This window comes from Dendrobates tinctorius, unplaced genomic scaffold (assembly GCF_039654945.1).
Source record: "Dendrobates tinctorius isolate UK_male_01 unplaced genomic scaffold, ASM3965494v1 ptg000102l, whole genome shotgun sequence".
Lineage (NCBI taxonomy): Eukaryota > Metazoa > Chordata > Amphibia > Anura > Dendrobatidae > Dendrobates > Dendrobates tinctorius.
Window position 1 is genome coordinate 6,948,478 of NW_027361770.1, and position 19,650 is coordinate 6,968,127.

The 19,650-nt window shown below is 46.5% G+C and overlaps 1 protein-coding gene across 4 annotated transcripts in view; it reads right to left on the reverse strand.

Annotated features, from left to right (window-relative positions):
- The window catches only part of COL15A1 (collagen type XV alpha 1 chain), a 1,161,047-nt gene that overhangs the window by 602,625 nt on the left and 538,772 nt on the right, over window positions 1-19,650 (reverse strand). For all 4 annotated transcript variants that reach the window (XM_073587711.1, XM_073587710.1, XM_073587708.1 and 1 more), the window contains one exon: window positions 19,410-19,496. In XM_073587711.1, the coding sequence (XP_073443812.1) occupies window positions 19,410-19,496 (87 nt within the window). The remainder of the gene's footprint in view (window positions 1-19,409; window positions 19,497-19,650) is intronic.

The following is a 19,650-nucleotide window of genomic DNA, read 5'->3' on the forward strand; positions in this document are numbered from 1 at the left end:
GGTCCTGACCCGGAGGACACAGCACGGAGGCAGGCATCTGTGTAATCTGCAGACTGTGAGTAAAGCTTTGGAACTGCACGCTCTGGTGTCCTACAGTTATTCCAGCACCGCTACATCTGGGTACCAGCACCTACACCGCCTGTGCCTTTCCCCCATCACTACATCTACACTTCCCTGGGACTCCAGCTCCACCTGTGGGGAGCTTCACCATCTTTGCTGCACAACACCATCAGTCCCAGAGGATCTGCATGCAGCATCGGCCTAACATCTATGTTGCCGAACACCACAGGTGGCGTCAAACTATCTATATAAACTCTTTACCATTATACCACGCCATTTACATGGGCGCCCAGGGCCACCGTCCGGGTCACCGCTGCTGTGACACATCCCACTGACACCGGCCCGGTACCGAGTACCCCACAGCCCTGGGAGGGCGACCCATATGCCGACTGCTGATCGGGCGGCGTTATTCCCACGAACCTCCAAACAGCGTCCATGAAGGCAAAGTTTTTGGTTTCCGGGGGCAGTATGATTGCAAGGCTGAACCTTAAAGGAATGTCCAAAAGGGCACCACCAGGAGTGGAGCCTGTGGCTTAATTGGACTCCACCCGGGAAACCACAACCATGCCACCTAAAGAAAAGATGCACACTTTGAAAGCTTCGTCGAATCTGTGTGTGGTATGGTATGTGTGTTTGTAGTTGTGCTAGCGATTTCTCAGCTTTATTCCGTTAACAACCGAGACTCCGGCATGCCCCCGCAGTACGCGTCAAGCTTACTAGAGGGATAAGCGAGGCTCTGGCACGTGAGATCGAGCAATAACAGGTCAAGCATTCCCGTACATGTCCAGGGCTGCATACACACTACACTGAAAAATCGAGCTTTTGTCGCTTACAGGTGCAGATAACCTGCTGAACTCCGTTAATGATGGGGATCTGGGATTCAGATTATTCCCCGCGAACGATGATTTCCCAGTAAGTTCAGGTTAACCGCAATTCCGGAGTTAGGCCTAACCGTCATTCCTGAAAAAATTGTGTGTCCAAACCACAGGTGCTGTAGCTTGCTTAACAGCTCGGCAGCCATTCTCAGGCCCAGTATGGATTCAACAACATTGTAGAAAGTTGATAAAGGGTACAGTTTCACCGGATAACACGTATATATGTAGCCTAGTTTACACATTAAAAATATATGTCTATAGATCAGGAGGCAGACTCAGATGTTCTCAGGCCCAGTATAGATTTGACAAGATTGTAAAAAGTTGAGAAAGGGTACTTTATCACTGGATAGCAGGTATATATAGCATAGTTTAAACATGTAAAATCTCCGTGTTCTCAGTATGGATTACACAGAAATCTAAAAAGTGGAAAAAAGGAAATGCATTTGTGGCGTACACAACTATATACTTTTGGTGTTATTTTTAAATCTTCATATATATTTCTGTCTCAGTAATACAGTCCAGCCTCTCCGCAATAGGAAATGAGATGCATACAATTACTGACATAAAGGCTAGTGATTGCAGAAATCTAGGAATTACTATTCACGGGAAAAACTTCTGTCACAATTCTCATAGGCGATGCTGACCCTCAATTAATTTGTGTGTTGAGACAGTGAAAACATTTTTTTGTGAATAAAGTCTTGCTGTATCGCACTTCCATTGATTCCATCACTGTTACTCATCTCAATCAAATTTTTATCACAGGGAGCGATGTAAACATGGTGCTCACTGGCTATCATGATCTGTCACGTAACTTTGGAGTGCAAAAGACAGAAGCCACAGGCCGTAGGCGATTCTATTTGATTGGCATGAGAGGGCACATTTTAAAATGTGCGCCGGAATGTCAAACGTTTGTGAGTAGGAAAACTGTGAAAGCTGATGATAAACCACCACTGCATGTCATTGTGAGTCGAAGTCCATAAGAAATGGAAGCCATTGATCATCTGGAGCTAGAGCCCAGCCAGCAGGACAGGGCATAGCTACATCTTAACCATCATCTTTCAGTTCAATCAATTTGTAGTGGCACTCCCAGTGAAGGATTTGACAGCCCAGACTACACAGCGGAGGAGCAGGGAGAGGTAAACATTGCAAATGCGGGCCTTGCCCAAGCAAGGGGGTCGCACTCGTGGGCGTCGGTACTGGCACTGGGCCCCTCATAGTACAGCGGTGTGTCTGATAGCGGGTGTGCACCACCACCGTCAGAGACACTTGATTGCACTATGAGGGACCCTGTGCCAGTGCCCGCGCCCAAGAGTCAGCCTACCCACCTGTCCGGGGCAACGGCACCCGCACGGTTTCATGTGCTAGGTGGTGACTCCGGCCATGGGGGGGGGGGGGGGCAGCCCAGTTAGGGCGGTTTACAAAGTGGCATATGTTGATGTGGGACATTCAGCTGCTGCAAAAGGTGAAATAGGTCAAGTTCGCGAAATAGGAGGAGGACCAAAGCAAGCCATTTTTCTGGCAACCTATGTGTCATCAAGGGAAGGTGGGACAAAATCCTTGGAAACCCATGCATGGTTCATTTTAATGAAGGTTAGATCATCCACATTTTGGGTTGACAGGTCCTTTTTTCTGTCAGGATCGATCCAGCTGCACTGAAGACTCTTTCCGATAGCACACTTGCAGCTGGGCAAGCGAGCTCCTGTAAGGCATATTGTGCCAATTCAGGCCAGGTGTCCAGTTTAGCGGCCCAATAGTCAAAGGGGAATGACCTGTGCGGGAGAACATCAATATGGGAGGAAAAGTAGTTTGTAACCATAGTTGACAACTGCTGTCTCCTGTCACTTTCCATCGATGCAGTATTACCAGTTGTGTGAGCGGTACTTGAAAAATCAGTCTACAATATTGTCATGAAACCCCTGTCTCCAACACCACTTCTGCTGTGTGCACCACGAACACCTCTGCCAAGCTGGCCCCGGCCCGTACGGCTCGTGTGAGAAACATCACTGCTGCTGTGTGCTGGGAATGCCTCAACCAACCGGTTTACCAGAGTTGCTTGTTTATTAGCCAATATTAGGTCAAGGTTCTTCTGTGGCATGATGTTTTGTAATTTGCCTTTATAGCGTGGATCCAGGATGCTGGCCAACCAGTAGTCGTCATCGTTCATCATTTTGGCAATGCGAGGGTCCCTTTTTAGGATCTGCAAGGCATAATCTGACATGTGGGCCAATGTTCCCGGTGTCAATGATGCACTGCGAGTGCTGGTTGGAGGAGCACTTTCTGGCAAATCCACATCCTTCCAGTCACGCACAAACCCTGTACCAGACCTTGCCGTGCCAACATTTTCACTTGCCCCATGAGATGCATCCTCCTCCCCTAAGTAATCATCCCCATCATCATCCTCCTCCTCCTCTTCTTCCTCCACCTCGTCCAGGAGAGGTCACTGAGCAGACAATGGCTGAATGTCATCAAGGATTCCCTCCTCCTCTTCCTCCTCGTCAACATTGGCTGCAGACGCCTGCTCCTTAAGGTGCGTCAAAGTTTGCATGAGCAGACGCATAAGTGGGTTGCTCATGCTTAGGATGGCGTTGTCTGCGCTTACCAGCCGTGTGCATTCCTCAAAACACTGAAGGACTTTACAGAGGTCTTTCAGCTTCGACCACTGCACACCTGTCAACTCCATGTCTGCTCTCAAAGTGCCTGGCCGTGTATCCTCCCACAAATGCATTATGGCCTACCTCTGTTCGCACAGCCGCTCAACCATGTGCAGGGTGGAGTTCCACCTTGTTGCAATGTCGATAATGAGGCGGTGGTTGGGAAGGTGGAGCAATCGCTGCAGCTTCTGCATACGAATGGAGTGTACAGGCGACCGGCGGATGTGCTTGCACAGTCTTCGCACCTTCTGGAGCAGGGCTGTTAACTCTGGATAATTGTTGAGGAAGCACTGCACCACCAGGTTCAAGGTGTGAGCCAAGCAAGGTATGTGGCTGAGTTTTGAAAGGGCTATGGCTGCCACAAAATTACGGCCGTTATCACTAACTACCTTGCCTGCCTCAAGATGTATACTGCCCAGCTATGACTCAGTTTGTCGCTGAAAGTACTCGGCCAGCACCTCCGCGGTGTGTGTGTCGCCCAAACACATCATCTGCAACACAGCCTGCTGACGTTTTCCACTAGCTGCTCGATAGGGGGACACCTCGTGTGCAACAGTGGCAGCTGCAGATGAAGTGCTCGTATGACTACGCTCTGTGGACGAGCTTTCATTTCTGGAGGAGGAGGGTCGAACGCCTACAGCCAACTGTTTCCTATACCGTGGGCTAGGCAGCAGTGTCCCACCACCGCTGTCCCCTGTGGACCCTGCATCCACCACATTAACCCAGTGCGCAGTTTTGGACACGTAACGGCCCTGGCCATGCCGACTGGACCATGCATCTGTTGTGAGGTGCACCTTTCCACTCACTGACTGCTTGAGTGCATGGACAATGCGGTCTTTCACATGATGGTGGAGGGCTGGGATGGCTTTGCGAGAGAAGAAGTGGCAACTGGGTAGGTCATAGCGTGGTACTGCATAGGCCATGAGTTCGCGGAAAGCTGCGCTTTCCACCAACCGATAGGGCATCATCTCTATCGAGATTAGTTTGGCAATGTGGGCGTTCAAACCCAGTGTACGCGGATGAGAGACTGAGTACTTTCTTGACCTACTCATTGTCTCTGGAAGGGTGAGCTGGACTTGAGAGCTGCATATGGTGGAACTAGCGGTGAACAGGGCGGACTGAGAGAGGGTTGATGATGGTGATGGAGTTGGTGTTCTTTCTGATGGCCTAGATTCAGTCTTTCGTTGATATAACAGTGGGATTCCCTGACTGCTTTGGCCTTACAACGACACCTCAACATTTGCTGCTGTGCTAGCCGGTGGGCTTACAGTGGGGGAAACAATGTAGCATTGCTGACTACCTTCTTTGTGATCAGTTGCACATGTGATACTTGAGGCTTGGTGTTGTGTCCACGCTTGCAAGTGCATGCTGGTTAAATGTCTAAGCATGCAACTGGTATTCAAATTTCCAGGACGTCCTGTCCTGACAGCACCATGGGGGTTGTCCTTTCATCCTTTCAGGGACAGGAAATGCACGAGAGGTTAAAAGGTTCCCTCCCACACCACACTCCAGTGTTTTTCCTGTCCCTGTAAGGACAGGCACGAGAGCGCCGCAGCCGCGGCATACAAAGATCTTACCGGGGCCTGGAGGTTCGGGGTCCTAACCGCCAACTCCTCCGGGTTGGACGATGTAAGCAGCACCCCCCTAAGGGGGGTTCCCCGCTGGGTGTCCCGTGGAGCGTCGCTCCGGGACCCATCCCCGCTTCCCCCCAGCGCGGCTCCCGCGGCCAGAATATATCAGAGCGGCGGTGCGTCACTTCCAGGCACCCAGAGATGACGATTTCCGGTCGGGGCACGGAGGACGCGTCAGAGGGCGGCAGAAGGAGCATTCCTGCGCAAGACAAGGTAGGATAAGAGCGGGGGGGAAGTGGGAGACCATCGGCAGATTGAGAGCTACAGACGCCTAGGTTACTGTCAGACACCGCCAGCATGGACGCCAGGACCAGTGAACAGCCAGAACTGGCGTCCGTGAGTAAAGGGGCACAGGGGCAGGAGGGCCAGAGACAGGAGCTTGTTTGTAAAGGGAGGACTCCTGTCTTTTAGGATAAGGCGACACCGGCTCCAGCAACAGCCAGGACATCAGTCAAACCCAAATGCCCCATCTGTGCCAGCAAGCTGCCGAGCGCATGGAAGAAACCCCTATGCGAGGATTGCACACTCCGAATTGTCAGAGGCGAGCAGGCAGCCTTTCTCACAGAGATGCGCGCAGTAGTCAGAGACGAAGTTCAAGCCTCGGTCTCTGGAATGCTACCTACTCAGTCTTCCGGCCGGTCCCAGTCCAAAAGACCTAGATGGGAGTCCGACCTATCATCGGAAGAAGAGATACGGGGCATGGACTCGGAGGAAGAGGGCGAGATTACCTCGGAACCCCTAGAAACAGGGAAGAGGTACCTCTTTACATCAGAGAACACGGAAGAGAGCTGCTCAGGGCAGTAAGAAGTACAATGCAGATGGAGGAAACCCCGAAAGAACAATCCATCCAGGACACAATGTTCGGGGGACTTAGAGCCAGGATTCGTCAGGTCTTCCCAGTGAATGACCATATCCGGGCAAAGATCCTGGAAGAATGGGAAGATGTGGAGAAAAGACTGATCGTGCCGCGAGACTTTAAACTGCGACTTCCATTTAACCAGGAGGACATCAGCACTTGGGACGAGGTGCCTAAGATCGATTCACCGGTGGCCAAGGTGTCGAGGAAAACTTTGATTCCTTTTGAAGATTCTTCCAGTCTGAAGGAGCCCATGGACAAAAAGGCCGACGTGCTCTTAAAAAGAGCTTGGGAGGCCTCAGCGGCAGTGATAAAAGCAAACATAGCCGCTACATCGGTCGCTAGATCCATGCACCTATGGATCGACCACTTGGAACAACAGTTAAAGGACAAAACCCCTAGGGGTGATATCCTTGAGAATATTCCCCTGTTGAAAATCGCGACTGGTTTTCTGACAGATGCTTCTGCAGAATCGGTACGGTTTGCGGCCAGAAATAATTCCCTATCGAACGCGGCCCGCAGAGCCATATAGATGAAAACCTGGTCGGGGGGACTACCAATCTAAATAAGTTATGTTCCATACCCTTCTCGGGCGGGAAGGTATTTGGGCCAGCTTTGGATAAAATTCTAGAGAGTGCCTCCGACGACAAAAAGGTTTTCCAGAGGAAAAACCAAAGAGGCAATTTCCCTTTCAGAGATCCCGACCATACCAGAGGCAGGAATATAAAGGGAAAGGGAAATCTTCTCGCTGGGAGTACTCGAGGGGTGGAAGAAGTAGAGCTCCCCCGTTTCGCTCCGGACAAAGTTCCAGGAGCAGAAGGCAATGACGCCATGCCTGTAGGGGGGCGCCTCAAACACTTTGCAGGGGCATGGCAGCGCATCTCCCAGAACCCATGGGTCCTCAATACAATCGCCCAGGGCTATACCCTCGAATTCACAAGATCCCCTCCAGCACGATCTGTGGTTACAAAACCCCGTTCCAAGGCCATGTTAGACCCTATATGGGCAGACATAAGAGACCTGTTAAAGACAGAAGTAGTATTTCCTGTCCCCGAGGTAGAGAGAGGTCAGGGCCACTATTCTACACTCTTCACGATAAAAAAACCGTCGGGGGAAAGCCGAACTATCATAAATTTAAAGCCATTGAATCAATGGGTTCGTTACAAAAGGTTCCGAATGGAGTCCCTAAAAACCGCCATCCTGCTAATAGACCAAAACGCATCCATGTGCACTATAGATTTAAAGAACACATATTATCACGTTCCCATCCATCCTCAATCTCAGAGGTTCCTGCGTTTCGCCCTAGAGAAAGGAGGCAAACACTACCACTTCCAGTTTCAGGCTCTTCCGTTCGGCTTGGCATCAGCACCTCATGTTTTTACAAAACTTGTGGCCGAAGTCGTGGCAGACTTAAGACAAAGAGACATAATTATTGTACCTTATTTAGACGACTTCTTGGTAATATCCCAGTCAGCGTCCGAATTAAAAGAACAACTCAGCTCAATAATTTTCAGCCTCGAGAGCCTAGGTTGGATCCTAAACAGAGAAAAATCAGATCTGCGGCCCAGCACCCAGAAAAAATTCCTAGGGGTAATGCTAGACTCCAGAAGAAGGATCTCGTTCTTGCCGGAGGTAAAGAAGAAGCCCATCATGGACAAGGTTCGGCAGCTCGGCCAACACCAGGTTTCGATAAGGACCGCGATGGAAGTCCTGGGCACCCTAACCGCATGCATACCCTGTGTCATGTGGAGCCAGGCTCACACAAGAATCCTACAAAAGGAGATCCTTACAAAATGGGACAGACGGCAGTCCTTGCTGGACAACAAGTTCCGAGCGTCTCCGGCGCTGAGATCATCTCTGAAATGGTGGATCAGCAACAGAAACATCAGCCGGGGGGTTCCTTGGATCCTGTCTCCATGCGTGACCATCACTACAGATGCCAGCAGGGAAGGATGGGGAGCCCACCTAGTAGGAAGATTCTTACAAGGAACGTGGCCCAAGAGTATCAGCTTACAGTCCTCAAACTACCGAGAGTTGCGAGCAGTTTGGGAGACTCTGAAGAGAAGCGGGTCAAGACTACAGAACCAACATATAAAGATCATGTCGGACAACGTGACCACAGTAGCCTTCCTACGCCACCAGGGGGGCCCAAGGCACGGGAAACTTCAGAAGCTAGCAGCTCGCATCCTCACCTGGGCGGAAAACAATTCTCGCTCCCTGTCAGCAGTGCACCTGGAAGGCTCCCAAAACAGGATAGCCGACTATCTAAGCAGACAAGAAGTCCGAACCACCGAATGGGAGCTAAAAGAAGAGATCTTCAAGGATCTTTGCCATCGCTGGGGGACACCCCAGCTGGACCTCTTCGCGACAAGAAAAAACCCCAAGCTGAAGAGGTTCTACTCCCTCAACCCGGCGGACCATCCAGAAGAAATCGATGCCCTGGACCAGAATTGGGGAAGGGGACTCCTATACGGTGGTTTTCCACCGATCGCCATAATACCGAGGGTCCTCAGGAAGATCCAGGAGGAAGGAGCTCGGGTGATGCTGGTCGTACCTTTTTGGCCCAGGCGGAGTTGGTTTCCCCTCCTCAGAAAGATGGCTCAGAAGTGGCCACTCCACCTACCAATAATACCAGACTTGCTCTCCCAGGGTCCAGTTCTACACCCAAACCCAGGAAGCCTGCAACTGGCAGCATGGATCCTGAGAGGGACATCCTAAAGTCCAATGGCCTCTCGGACCAGGTGATCTCCACATTGCAGGCCAGCCGGAAACTGGTGACGAGAGCAATATATTGTAAAATCTGGAAGAGATTCTGTACAGAAAGTGGTAGTGCTCCTTTTGACCTATCTCGGCCTGATATCCCTCGGATCCTGGACTTCCTACAGGCCGGATTCGATAAGGGCTTGACCCCGAGCACACTCAAAGTCCAGATAGCGGCCTTAAGTACCTTCTTTAATTTCACCCTATCCTCCCATCCATGGATAGCGTGATTTATTAAAGCCACCCAGAGGTTAAGACCCACATTAAGAAAAACTGTCCCCCCTTGGGACCTAAATCTGGTACTCAACACGCTGTGTAGGCCCCCTTATGAGCCAATTTCGGAGATAGACATTTCAAAGCTCACACAAAAAACTGCTTTTTTGGTAGCTATCACCTCAGCTAAACGTTTAGGTGAGATCCAGGCCCTCTCAATCCAGAATCCCTACATTCAGATCTTCGAGGACCACATTACTCTCAAACTAGATCCAAAGTTTCTCCCTAAGGTAGTGTCGCCGCAGAATCTAAACCAAGAAATAATCCTGCCCTTGTTTTGTCCAGCCCCAAGAATGATAAAGAAAAATTGTTTCATTCTCTGGATGTTAGACGTACGGTCACCCGTTACCTGGAAGTCACCAGAGACTGGCGACAGGACACAAAACTATTTGTCCAGTACGGCGCCTAAAATAAAGGTAGAAGTGCGGCTACACAGACTCTAGCGAGGTGGATAACAACAAAAATCTCCTCGGCGTACGAGGCCGAGGGCTTGCTGGTACCTGAGGGGCTTAGGGCTCATTCCACCAGGGCGATAGCGACTTCATGGGCAGAGAGGGCGGGTGCCTCGGTAGAACAGATATGCAAGGCCGCCTCGTCTACACCAAATACTTTCTGTAGACACTATAAGTTGGACACTCTATCAGCTAGCCAGGCGACCTTTGGTCGCAGAGTGCTACAAGCAGTAGTCCCACCCTAAGCGAATTCCTACTTTGGTATTCCCCATGGTGCTGTCAGGATAGGACATCCTGGAAAACGGAGATTAGACCTACCGGTAATGTTATTTCCAGGAGTCCATCCTGACAGCACTGGTAGTTCCCTCCCGAGGATTTGTATTGGTGTCATTATGCTTGTACTAAATCTAAATAAAATTTAATTGCATCCATACTGGTGTGGTACTTGGAAAAATCACTGGAGTGTGGTGTGGGAGGGGACCTTTTAACCTCTTGTGCATTTCCTGTCCCTGGAAGGATGAAAGGACAACCCCCATGGTGCTGTCAGGATGGACTCCTGGAAATAACATTACCGGTAGGTCTAATCTCCGTTTTTTCAGATTTTTCCCTCGGCTAAAGGTCTTTGCGCACTTCTTACAGATAACCTTGGCCTGATCATGAGGATTTTGTTCAAAAAAGTGCCACACTGCACTCTTCCTACTTTGGAAGACATTTTGCGGCCTAGCACGCTGTGCTATTTTGACCGTCTGGACAAGCTGTCCAGCAACTCTTTTGATTTTTGGAACCTGTCTTTGGAGTGCTCCGGGCCTGCCAGATAACAGCTGTTGCGATGTCTATGTCTGCTGTGGATGCTCCTCCTCCTCATCTGAGCTATTGGAAGCAGCACCCTCTTCCCCCAATGGATGCCAATCTGGGTCAACAATTGGGTCATCCATCACCTCCTCTTAAATGTCATGTGCACCTTCCTCTGTGTCACTGTGTATGGTGGTATAGTATGCGGGAAGGGGCACCTGAGTCTCATCAGGGTCAGAATCTGGCTCATAACACTGCGAGGACAATGTAGTGCTCTGAGTGAATGTACCAGCAGAATCATCTATCAGTGGCTGTGCATCAGTGCACTCCATGTCAGATTCATCTTGGCCTGGGTAATTCACCATTTCACTTGATAACCCGGGCATGGTATGTGAAAACAGCACCATGGAGTAATCAGTTGTATGGCCTGCGTCATCCTTCAATCTTGGTTGGGGTGAAGGACACAAGGAAAGGTGTGGTTCATGAACATGAGCCTCCAATGACAACTCAGTGCTTTTATTTTTTACAACTTCAGAAGAGGAGGCGATAGAGCTGGAGGCTGAGTCAGCAATGTAAGCCAAAACTTTTTCCTGAAGCTCAGGCTTTAAAAGCGGTTTGCCAACTCCTAGAAAACTAAGCCTTCGAGGCCTTGTGGAGTCAGACGATGACGCAGGCTCAACACCTCCTGCATTCGGTCCTATTTTGCTTTTGCCACTACCATCAGATCCACCACCAACACCATCATTACCAGCTGCCAACCCCCGCCCAATTCCACGGCCTCTTCCACCAGCCTTCCTCATTTTTGGTAAAAATGTACACAAAATCCCACAAACTATATAGTAATGTAAAACAAGGTACAAGGTGTATATAGGACAGGGGAGATGTAGAATTTCTGAACACACTTGTGGACACTGTTGGATTGTGTGAGGCCCAGTGAATATCACACCGCTATGTCACAGGCTCAATGTCGCAGGTGTGAAAAATGTCACTATAGGACAGGGGAGATGTAGAATTTCTGAACACACTTGTGGACACTGTTGGATTGTGTGAGGCCCAGTGAATATCACACCGCTATGTCACAGGCTCAATGTCGCAGGTGTGAAAAATGTCACTATAGGACAGGGGAGATGTAGAATTTCTGAACACACTTGTGGACACTGTTGGATTGTGTGAGGCCCAGTGAATATCACACCGCTATGTCACAGGCTCAATGTCACAGGTGTGAAAAATGTCACTATAGGACAGGGGAGATGTAGAATTTCTGAACACACTTGTGGACACTGTTGGATTGTGTGAGGCCCAGTGAATATCACAATGCTATGTCACAGGCTCAATGTCGCAGGTGTGAAAAATGTCACTATAGGACAGGGGAGATGTAGAATTTCTGAACACACTTGTGGACACTGTTGGATTGTGTGAGGTCCAGTGAATATCACAACGCTATGTCACAGGCTCAATGTCGTAGGTGTGAAAAATGTCACTATAGGACAGGGGAGATGTAGAATTTCTGAACACACTTGTGGACACTGTTGGATTGTGTGAAGCCCAGTGAATATCACAACGCTATGTCACAGGCTCAATGTCGTAGGTGTGAAAAATGTCACTATAGGACAGGGGAGATGTAGAATTTCTGAACACACTTGTGGACACTGTTGGATTGTGTGAGGCCCAGTGAATATCACACTGCTATGTCACAGGCTCAATGTCGTAGGTGTGAAAAATGTCACTATAGGACAGGGGAGATGTAGAATTTCTGAACACACTTGTGGACACTGTTGGATTGTGTGAGGCCCAGTGAATATCACACCGCTATGTCACAGGCAGAAATTGGCTAGTGTATGACAAACTACAAGGTGTATATAGAATTGGGCAGAATAGGAATCTCCCTAGAGTGTAGGTCTGTAAGAACAGAACAAGTCCTCGACTTATCCTTACAGAGTCACACACAGCTTCACTGTGGCCGTGATAACAGCCGTTACACGGTACTGAGAGAGGAGCGTGCACGTACACCGGTGTCCGTAAAATTGTCAAGCTCCATGTTTTTTAAGTATATGGACTGACACACGCTGTCTCTCTATAGTTTTGAATGTGATCAAACAGCAAATATACTTAACAGTTTGAAAACCAGACAAAACTAGAAGGTGGAGGTCTGTAAGAATGGAACAGGTCCTCGACTTATCCTTACAGAGTCACACACAGATAGCTTCACCGTGGCCATGATAACAGCCGTTACACGGTACTGTGTGAGGAGCGTACACCGCTGTATGGTGTGAAAAAATGCATGCTCAGTACCTCACCAGGACAAAAAAAAAATTTGGATTGCTTTTAAAAAAGCAGTTTGCAGAGCAGTGGGAAAACAGCAATGCAGCTATCAGGAAGCCTTATAAGGCAGCCTAACAACCAACACAGCTGATCCAGTAAAATATAGCCTCCACTTGCACTGCACACACAGTGACTGGTGTGTTGTACAGGCAAAATCGCTAGCAGCAGAAGTAGTTTTTGGTGTCTTCTTCCCTGCCTAACGCTCTCCCTACAGAATCAGCAGCAGCAGCAGCTCTCCCTATTCTGAGATCAGCATGAGTAACACGGCGGTCGGCGTGCAAGCCCTTTTATACCCCCTGTGACGCCCCCCAAAGCAAGCCAATCACTTGCATGCCCTCCTCAAAGATGGTGGTGACCCCTGCCTATGTCATCACGTTGCCCACAGTGTCCGTGGATCCTGATTGGCTGAAAAAGGGCGGAAAACAAACTTTTGAAACGCGACTTTGGCGCTAAAGTCGCCGAGCTCATGGCCGACCTCACCCTAGGGTCGGGTTTCGTTTCATGAAACCCGACTTTACCAAAAGTCGGCGACTTTTGAAATTTTTTGACCCGTTTCGCTTAACTCTAGTGTGTGGTCTTTAAGAACCATACCCTTAACCAGTACAACTGAAGAGCCCCAATGCCAATTATGTAGTGAATACTACATAAGCCGACCTTAAGGGTGTGTGCACACACTGCGGATTCTGCTGCAGAATTTTCTGTGTGGATTTGTGTAAATCTGCAGATTTTCTGCCATTTAGTCTGCAGGTTTCCCCTGTAGTTTGGCACCTGCCATGGAGTAGGTGCCAAACCGCAGCGGAATCAGCACAAAGAATTGACATGCTGCGGTTTTGAAACCGCAGCAAATATGCGCGGAAAATTCCACACCGTGTGCACTGCGGATTTCATTTTCCATTGATTATAGTGGTACTGTATACTGCAGATCCGCAGGACAAAATTCGCTGTGGATCCGCAGCGTGTGCACACACCCTAAGTGTGCCCAGTGCACCCAGTAATTGGACTCAAGCTGCACTTGTGTTTTGATGGATGGCAAGACATACTTCTAAGAAAGCAGGACTGCATCTGGTGAGTGACTTTAGAACTTAAATACTTCTATACTAGCCCTGGCAAACTTTTGTAGTGTTCTTTAGAATATCAGTATGTGCTTTATGGATAAGAACCACCAGTCTGGTTCTAACTCAGGCTGAGATCCTGAGAATTTACCTTCATATTCCTACTGTAATGTGTACTGGAATAATAACTATATGTTACTTTATGTTAAATGTTTGGATGTTTCTCTTAGCTCTTTATGTTTTGCTTGACAAAGCCATAAACATATTAGTCATTGGTGCATGTTTATACAAAAAGCTGGGAAACGTGGTCACTGAGAATTTATATATTTACGGATAGTCATTATCACATATCAGTAACATTACATATACTGTAGCTGTGTGACAGTACACAGGATCAATGGGCATACTAATGATATTTAAGTGATGAAAAAAATGACTACATTTTCAAAACATCTCACATTATTCAGTATCGGGTATGGGCACCACGCTTAGAAATACACACACTTACATAGCATGGCATGCTATCAATGGTTACTAATGGTTGTCTGAGGAATGTTCTGCATTGAGAATATTCTTGGGCATGCAAAACATCAAAATCTGCTGCTGTCAGTTCTAGTTACAATTGATGACCAATGGCATACCATATGTTAAAAAGGAGAAAACGGAGTAACGGATACAAAATATATGCAAAAGTATAAATTTTATTAATACTCACATCAAGTGCTGACAAGTATACAAGTTGACTAAAATAGGGGGGATAAGCCCCAATGATACAACAATCAGGACAGACAAGGACAGGGTAAATAAAATGATACCAGTGCTCGAAATCTACATGGCACAACGTTCAGTCAGCCCATGGGCATTGCACATAACAGACATGTGTCTAATGGTAAAAGATAGTCAAATATGGCATACTCAATTAAATATGTATTGTACATAGTTGTACATGTCTAGAGCGCCAAAAAAAAGAAAAAAAAAAAAAAAAAAACCATCCAGAGGGGTCAATGTGCAAGTCCAATGGACACTGAACATAAATGAATCAATGACATGTGGAAGGATTCTTACATAGTAAATAACATATGTATCAGCATATCAAAACTGCGCAATTGTGCCAGAGAGAACCCGGGAGACGACCCGCCCAGCGGTCCAAATGACCGAAGTGTGGAAACAAGTAAAGGCAGGAGTCTCCCTTGATAAAGCGCCTGTGGCGGGCGCGAAATGTACGTCGGGTGTCGTTGCATGGGCCTTCACCTCCTCTGCTCCCCGGTAAGCAGCCTGCCTTTACTTGTTTCCACACTTCGGTCATTTGGACCGCTGGGCGGGTCGTCTCCCGGGTTCTCTCTGGCACAATTGCGCAGTTTTGATATGCTGATACATATGTTATTTACTATGTAAGAATCCTTCCACATGTCATTGATTCATTTATGTTCAGTGTCCATTGGACTTGCACATTGACCCCTCTGGATGGTTTTTTTTTTTTTTTTTTCTTTTTTTTGGCGCTCTAGACATGTACAACTATGTACAATACATATTTAATTGAGTATGCCATATTTGACTATCTTTTACCATTAGACACATGTCTGTTATGTGCAATGCCCATGGGCTGACTGAACGTTGTGCCATGTAGATTTCGAGCACTGGTATCATTTTATTTACCCTGTCCTTGTCTGTCCTGATTGTTGTATCATTGGGGCTTATCCCCCCTATTTTAGTCAACTTGTATACTTGTCAGCACTTGATGTGAGTATTAATAAAATTTATACTTTTGCATATATTTTGTATCCGTTACTCCGTTTTCTCCTTTTTAAGATTAGCATATGGAGTGGTAATCCATGCACAAGGCGTTTTTGGACCATGGTCACCGCCTTGTCTCGTTCTCTGATACTGGGCATTATCATATAGGCATACCATATGTGCTGGATGAAAGTAAACTTTGGAAATTCTGCTGACTATGGTAGCACATGTTGGCATGCAGGATGCAGACAAAAGCATGAGCAATATGTAGCCTGGCATAATTTTGAAAAACGACTCCTGGGACATTTGTTAATATGGCTGTGCCCAAGGATGTGTCCCAGTGTTCCACAAACAAATCAATGTAACACCGTGCTGTTACTGTACTGAGCATGAAGAATTGAGGGATTTTGCTACAGTACATTATTCCACCCCACACCATAATTCTAGGAGTAAGACCCGTATGCGGTAGATAAAAATGATGAAGGGGCAATAACAATGACAAGGTCCTTTTTGCAGATGTGGACTGGTTATTAGAAAGATGATCACGAGGAGAAGGAGTCTCCTCCACCATCTGCAGTCATGATATCACCTGCTCCTGAGATTCACTGAAGAAGCAGATCGTTCCTGAGAAATTCTTTAGGTTAAACATTGGTTTTGCTCTGTAATGTTGACTGCAACATCTTCCTCCTCCAATATCATCGCCTCAGAAACCCCAATTTGGTTTCCCATCCGCATTAGCATTATTTTGTAGTCAGCTCACAGTTGTGTCAGAGTGGGAAATGTCTTGAGCTCACAACCCGATACCTGATTCCTATCTCAATTTGCTCTGACTCAGAGTGCCACTGCTAGTGCCCCAACCTTCACAGCTGGCAGAGCAAGCAATACAGCTTTAATGTTAGAATAATTTCCCTCATGTCCTTTTGCCCCATGTCGTCAGAGTACAAAGCCTGACTGTTCATCTCTGGAGGAAGCTTTTTTTAAAGTATTCTCCTTATTATAGCCCTTCTGATTGGCTGCACTAGACCATGTGATGTGATCAGGGCCCCCAGCCAGTGGCGTGCCGCTAATAGCGGCACACCATACAGCCGCTATTGAGCCCGTGAGTCAGGAGGGCCCGCCTGGTGCCAGCACTGATTCCCCCCCGCACAACCGCATTCAACTATATCGACGCCGATACAGTTGAAAGCAATGATGGAGGAGAGCGCGTAAGATGATGCTCCCTCTGCCATCATTCTCCTCTGCCTGTGACATTGTGGGTGCGCGTTGATGTCACTTCAATGTGTACCCACTGTGTGATGGACAGTGCAGCCGCTGAGCCAAGAGCAGCGCGGGGAAAAGAAGGAGAGGTGAGAAATGTGTCTTTTTTTAATATATCAGTGAGTACTGTACTGTGGGGCTGAATTATATTCTCTGGGGGGGAGCTACATTATATTCTATGAGGGGGCTATATTATATTCTATGGGGGGATACATTATATTCCGAGGGGGGTTGCATCATACTCTATGAGGGGGTTACATTATTTTTTATGGGGAGGTGGGCTGTATTATATTCTCTGGGGGTCTGTATTATATTCTATGAGGGGGCTACATTATACTATATGAGGGGGCTACATTGTATTCTATGGGGGCTGCATTATATTCTATTGGGGGCTACATTATAATGTAAGGAGTGGCTACATTATACTCTGAGGGGGTTAGATTATACTATATGAGGGGGCTACAATGTATTCTATGGGGGGCTGCATTATACTATATGAGGGGGCTGCATTATATTCTGTGGGGGGCTGTATTAAACTCTGAGGGGGCTACATTATATTCTATGGGGGGCTGGATTATACTATATGAGGGGGGCTGCCGTAAATACTATGGAGAGGATACATTATACTCTATAAGGGGGCAGTATTATATTCTATGGGAGGTCTGCATTATGCCTTATGAGGGGGCTCCATTATACTCTGTGGGGGGCTGCATTATACTCTATGGAGGGGCAGCATTATACTATATGAGGGGGGCTGCATTATATTCTATGGGGGCTATATTATATTGTATGGCAGGGCTGCATTATACTCTGAGGGGGATACATTATCTTCTGTGGGATGGCTGCATTATACTCTGTAGTAGCTGCATTATGCTCTATGGGGTGACTTCAATATACTATATTGGGTTGCATTATGCTGTATTAAGGACTATGGGGAATGCAATATACTATATGAAGAACTATGGGATGCATTATACTATGGGAAGTGAATTGCACTACATGGAGGACTATGGGGGTGCATTATACTATATGGAGCACTGAGGAGTGTATTATATTATATGGAGGACTATGGGGCATATTATATTATATGGACTGAATAGTGTATTATACTATATGGAGGACTGAGTATTTTAATATGTGGAGGACTATGAGGAGGGTATAATACTATATGGAGGAATGAAGAGTGTTATACTATATGGAGGACTATGAGGGGTATATTATACTATACAGAGGACTGAAGAGTGTATTATACTATATGGAGGACTGATGAGTGTATTTACTATAAGGAGGACTATAGGGAGTGTATTATACTAGATGGAGGACTATGGGGCATATTATATTATATGGAGGACTATGGGGTGTGCATTATACAATATGGATTACTGAGGTGCACATTATTATATGGAGGACTATGGGGTGTATTATACTATATGGAGGACTGAGAAGTGCATTTTAATATATGGAGGACTATGAGGAGTGTATTATACTATATGGAGGACTGAGTATTGTAATATATGGAGGACTATGAGGAGTGTACTATACTATATGGAGGACTGATCAAAGAACCAACCAACCATAAGACCTATTAACCAAAGAAGACCAGACAGGGTGTACTTAATTAATAATCTTTATTATAAAGGTGGTGTATTTATATTTATATGCACTTGCACTTTTTTCATTGCACATTATATAATCTTTGGGAAATTTTCACTTTATAATATATGAGGTATGCATATTAGAATATGAATTATATGTAACTGGGTCCAATTTTTTCTTACAATTTTGTAAAATCGTTCCTACACGTGCACATTGTTTTTATTGGTTTTTATGTAACCACCTGCATAATAAAGATTATTAATTAAGTACACCCTGTCTGGTCTTCTTTGGTTAAGGTTGGTTCTTTGATCTTAATTAGTGTGTAATCACTATTTTCACTGGACACTGGTGGTAGAAATGAGTATATTTGTCAATATTAATTGATTATTTTATTATTCTATATATTGAGATATATACTATATCCAGTGTCGGTGTGTTTTTTCTTATATGGAGGACTGAGGAGTGTATTATACTATATGGAGGACTGAGGAGTGTATTATACTATATGAAGGACTAAGGGGAGTAAATAATACTACATGGAGGACTATGAGGAGAGTATAATACTATATGGAGGACTGAGGAGAGTATTATACTATATGGAGGACTGATGAGTGTATTTTACTATAAGGAGGATTATAGGGAGTGTATTATACTAGATTGAGGACTATAGGGAGTGTATTATACTAGATGGAGGACTATGGGGCACATTATATTATATGGAGGACTATGGGGTGTGCATTATACCATATGGATTACTCTGGTGCACATTACACTATATAGAGGACTATGGGGTGTATTAAATTAAACAAGCAAAATGCTGCATATTCATCGAGTGATTGGATTGTTCATCTTACGTCATCAACCCGCTTTCTGTGTATTTCAATGAATCTTCAGCAGTAGTTGTGTGTGAAATGGTGCCAAGCTTTTGTTTTACTATCCTATTGAATTTCATTTCCAATTTCCTGGCACCTGTGAAGTTCAGGAAATTCAATGCAAGTCGAATTGCAGTGGATCGATCCATTCATTTTTAATAGACCCACATGATACATAACATTCATATTAATGCTTGCACTGTCTTGAAGATACTCATTAACTTACTAATTGTTTCAGTGTGTTTACTGGTCCTGGGGGACCTGGTGGTCCTGGAACACCAGGAGGTCCTTGATGTCCGATACCCGAATCACCCTGCAAAAATCAAATTTCAATACATGGAAAATCCATTACATTTTCAAAGCATCTTTATAAGGATGTTGCAGTTTTAATACCGTAATGTATATACATCTCACAAACATAACCTTACCACGTTTGTTTATTCTACACTGTCAGGAAAATAAGAATC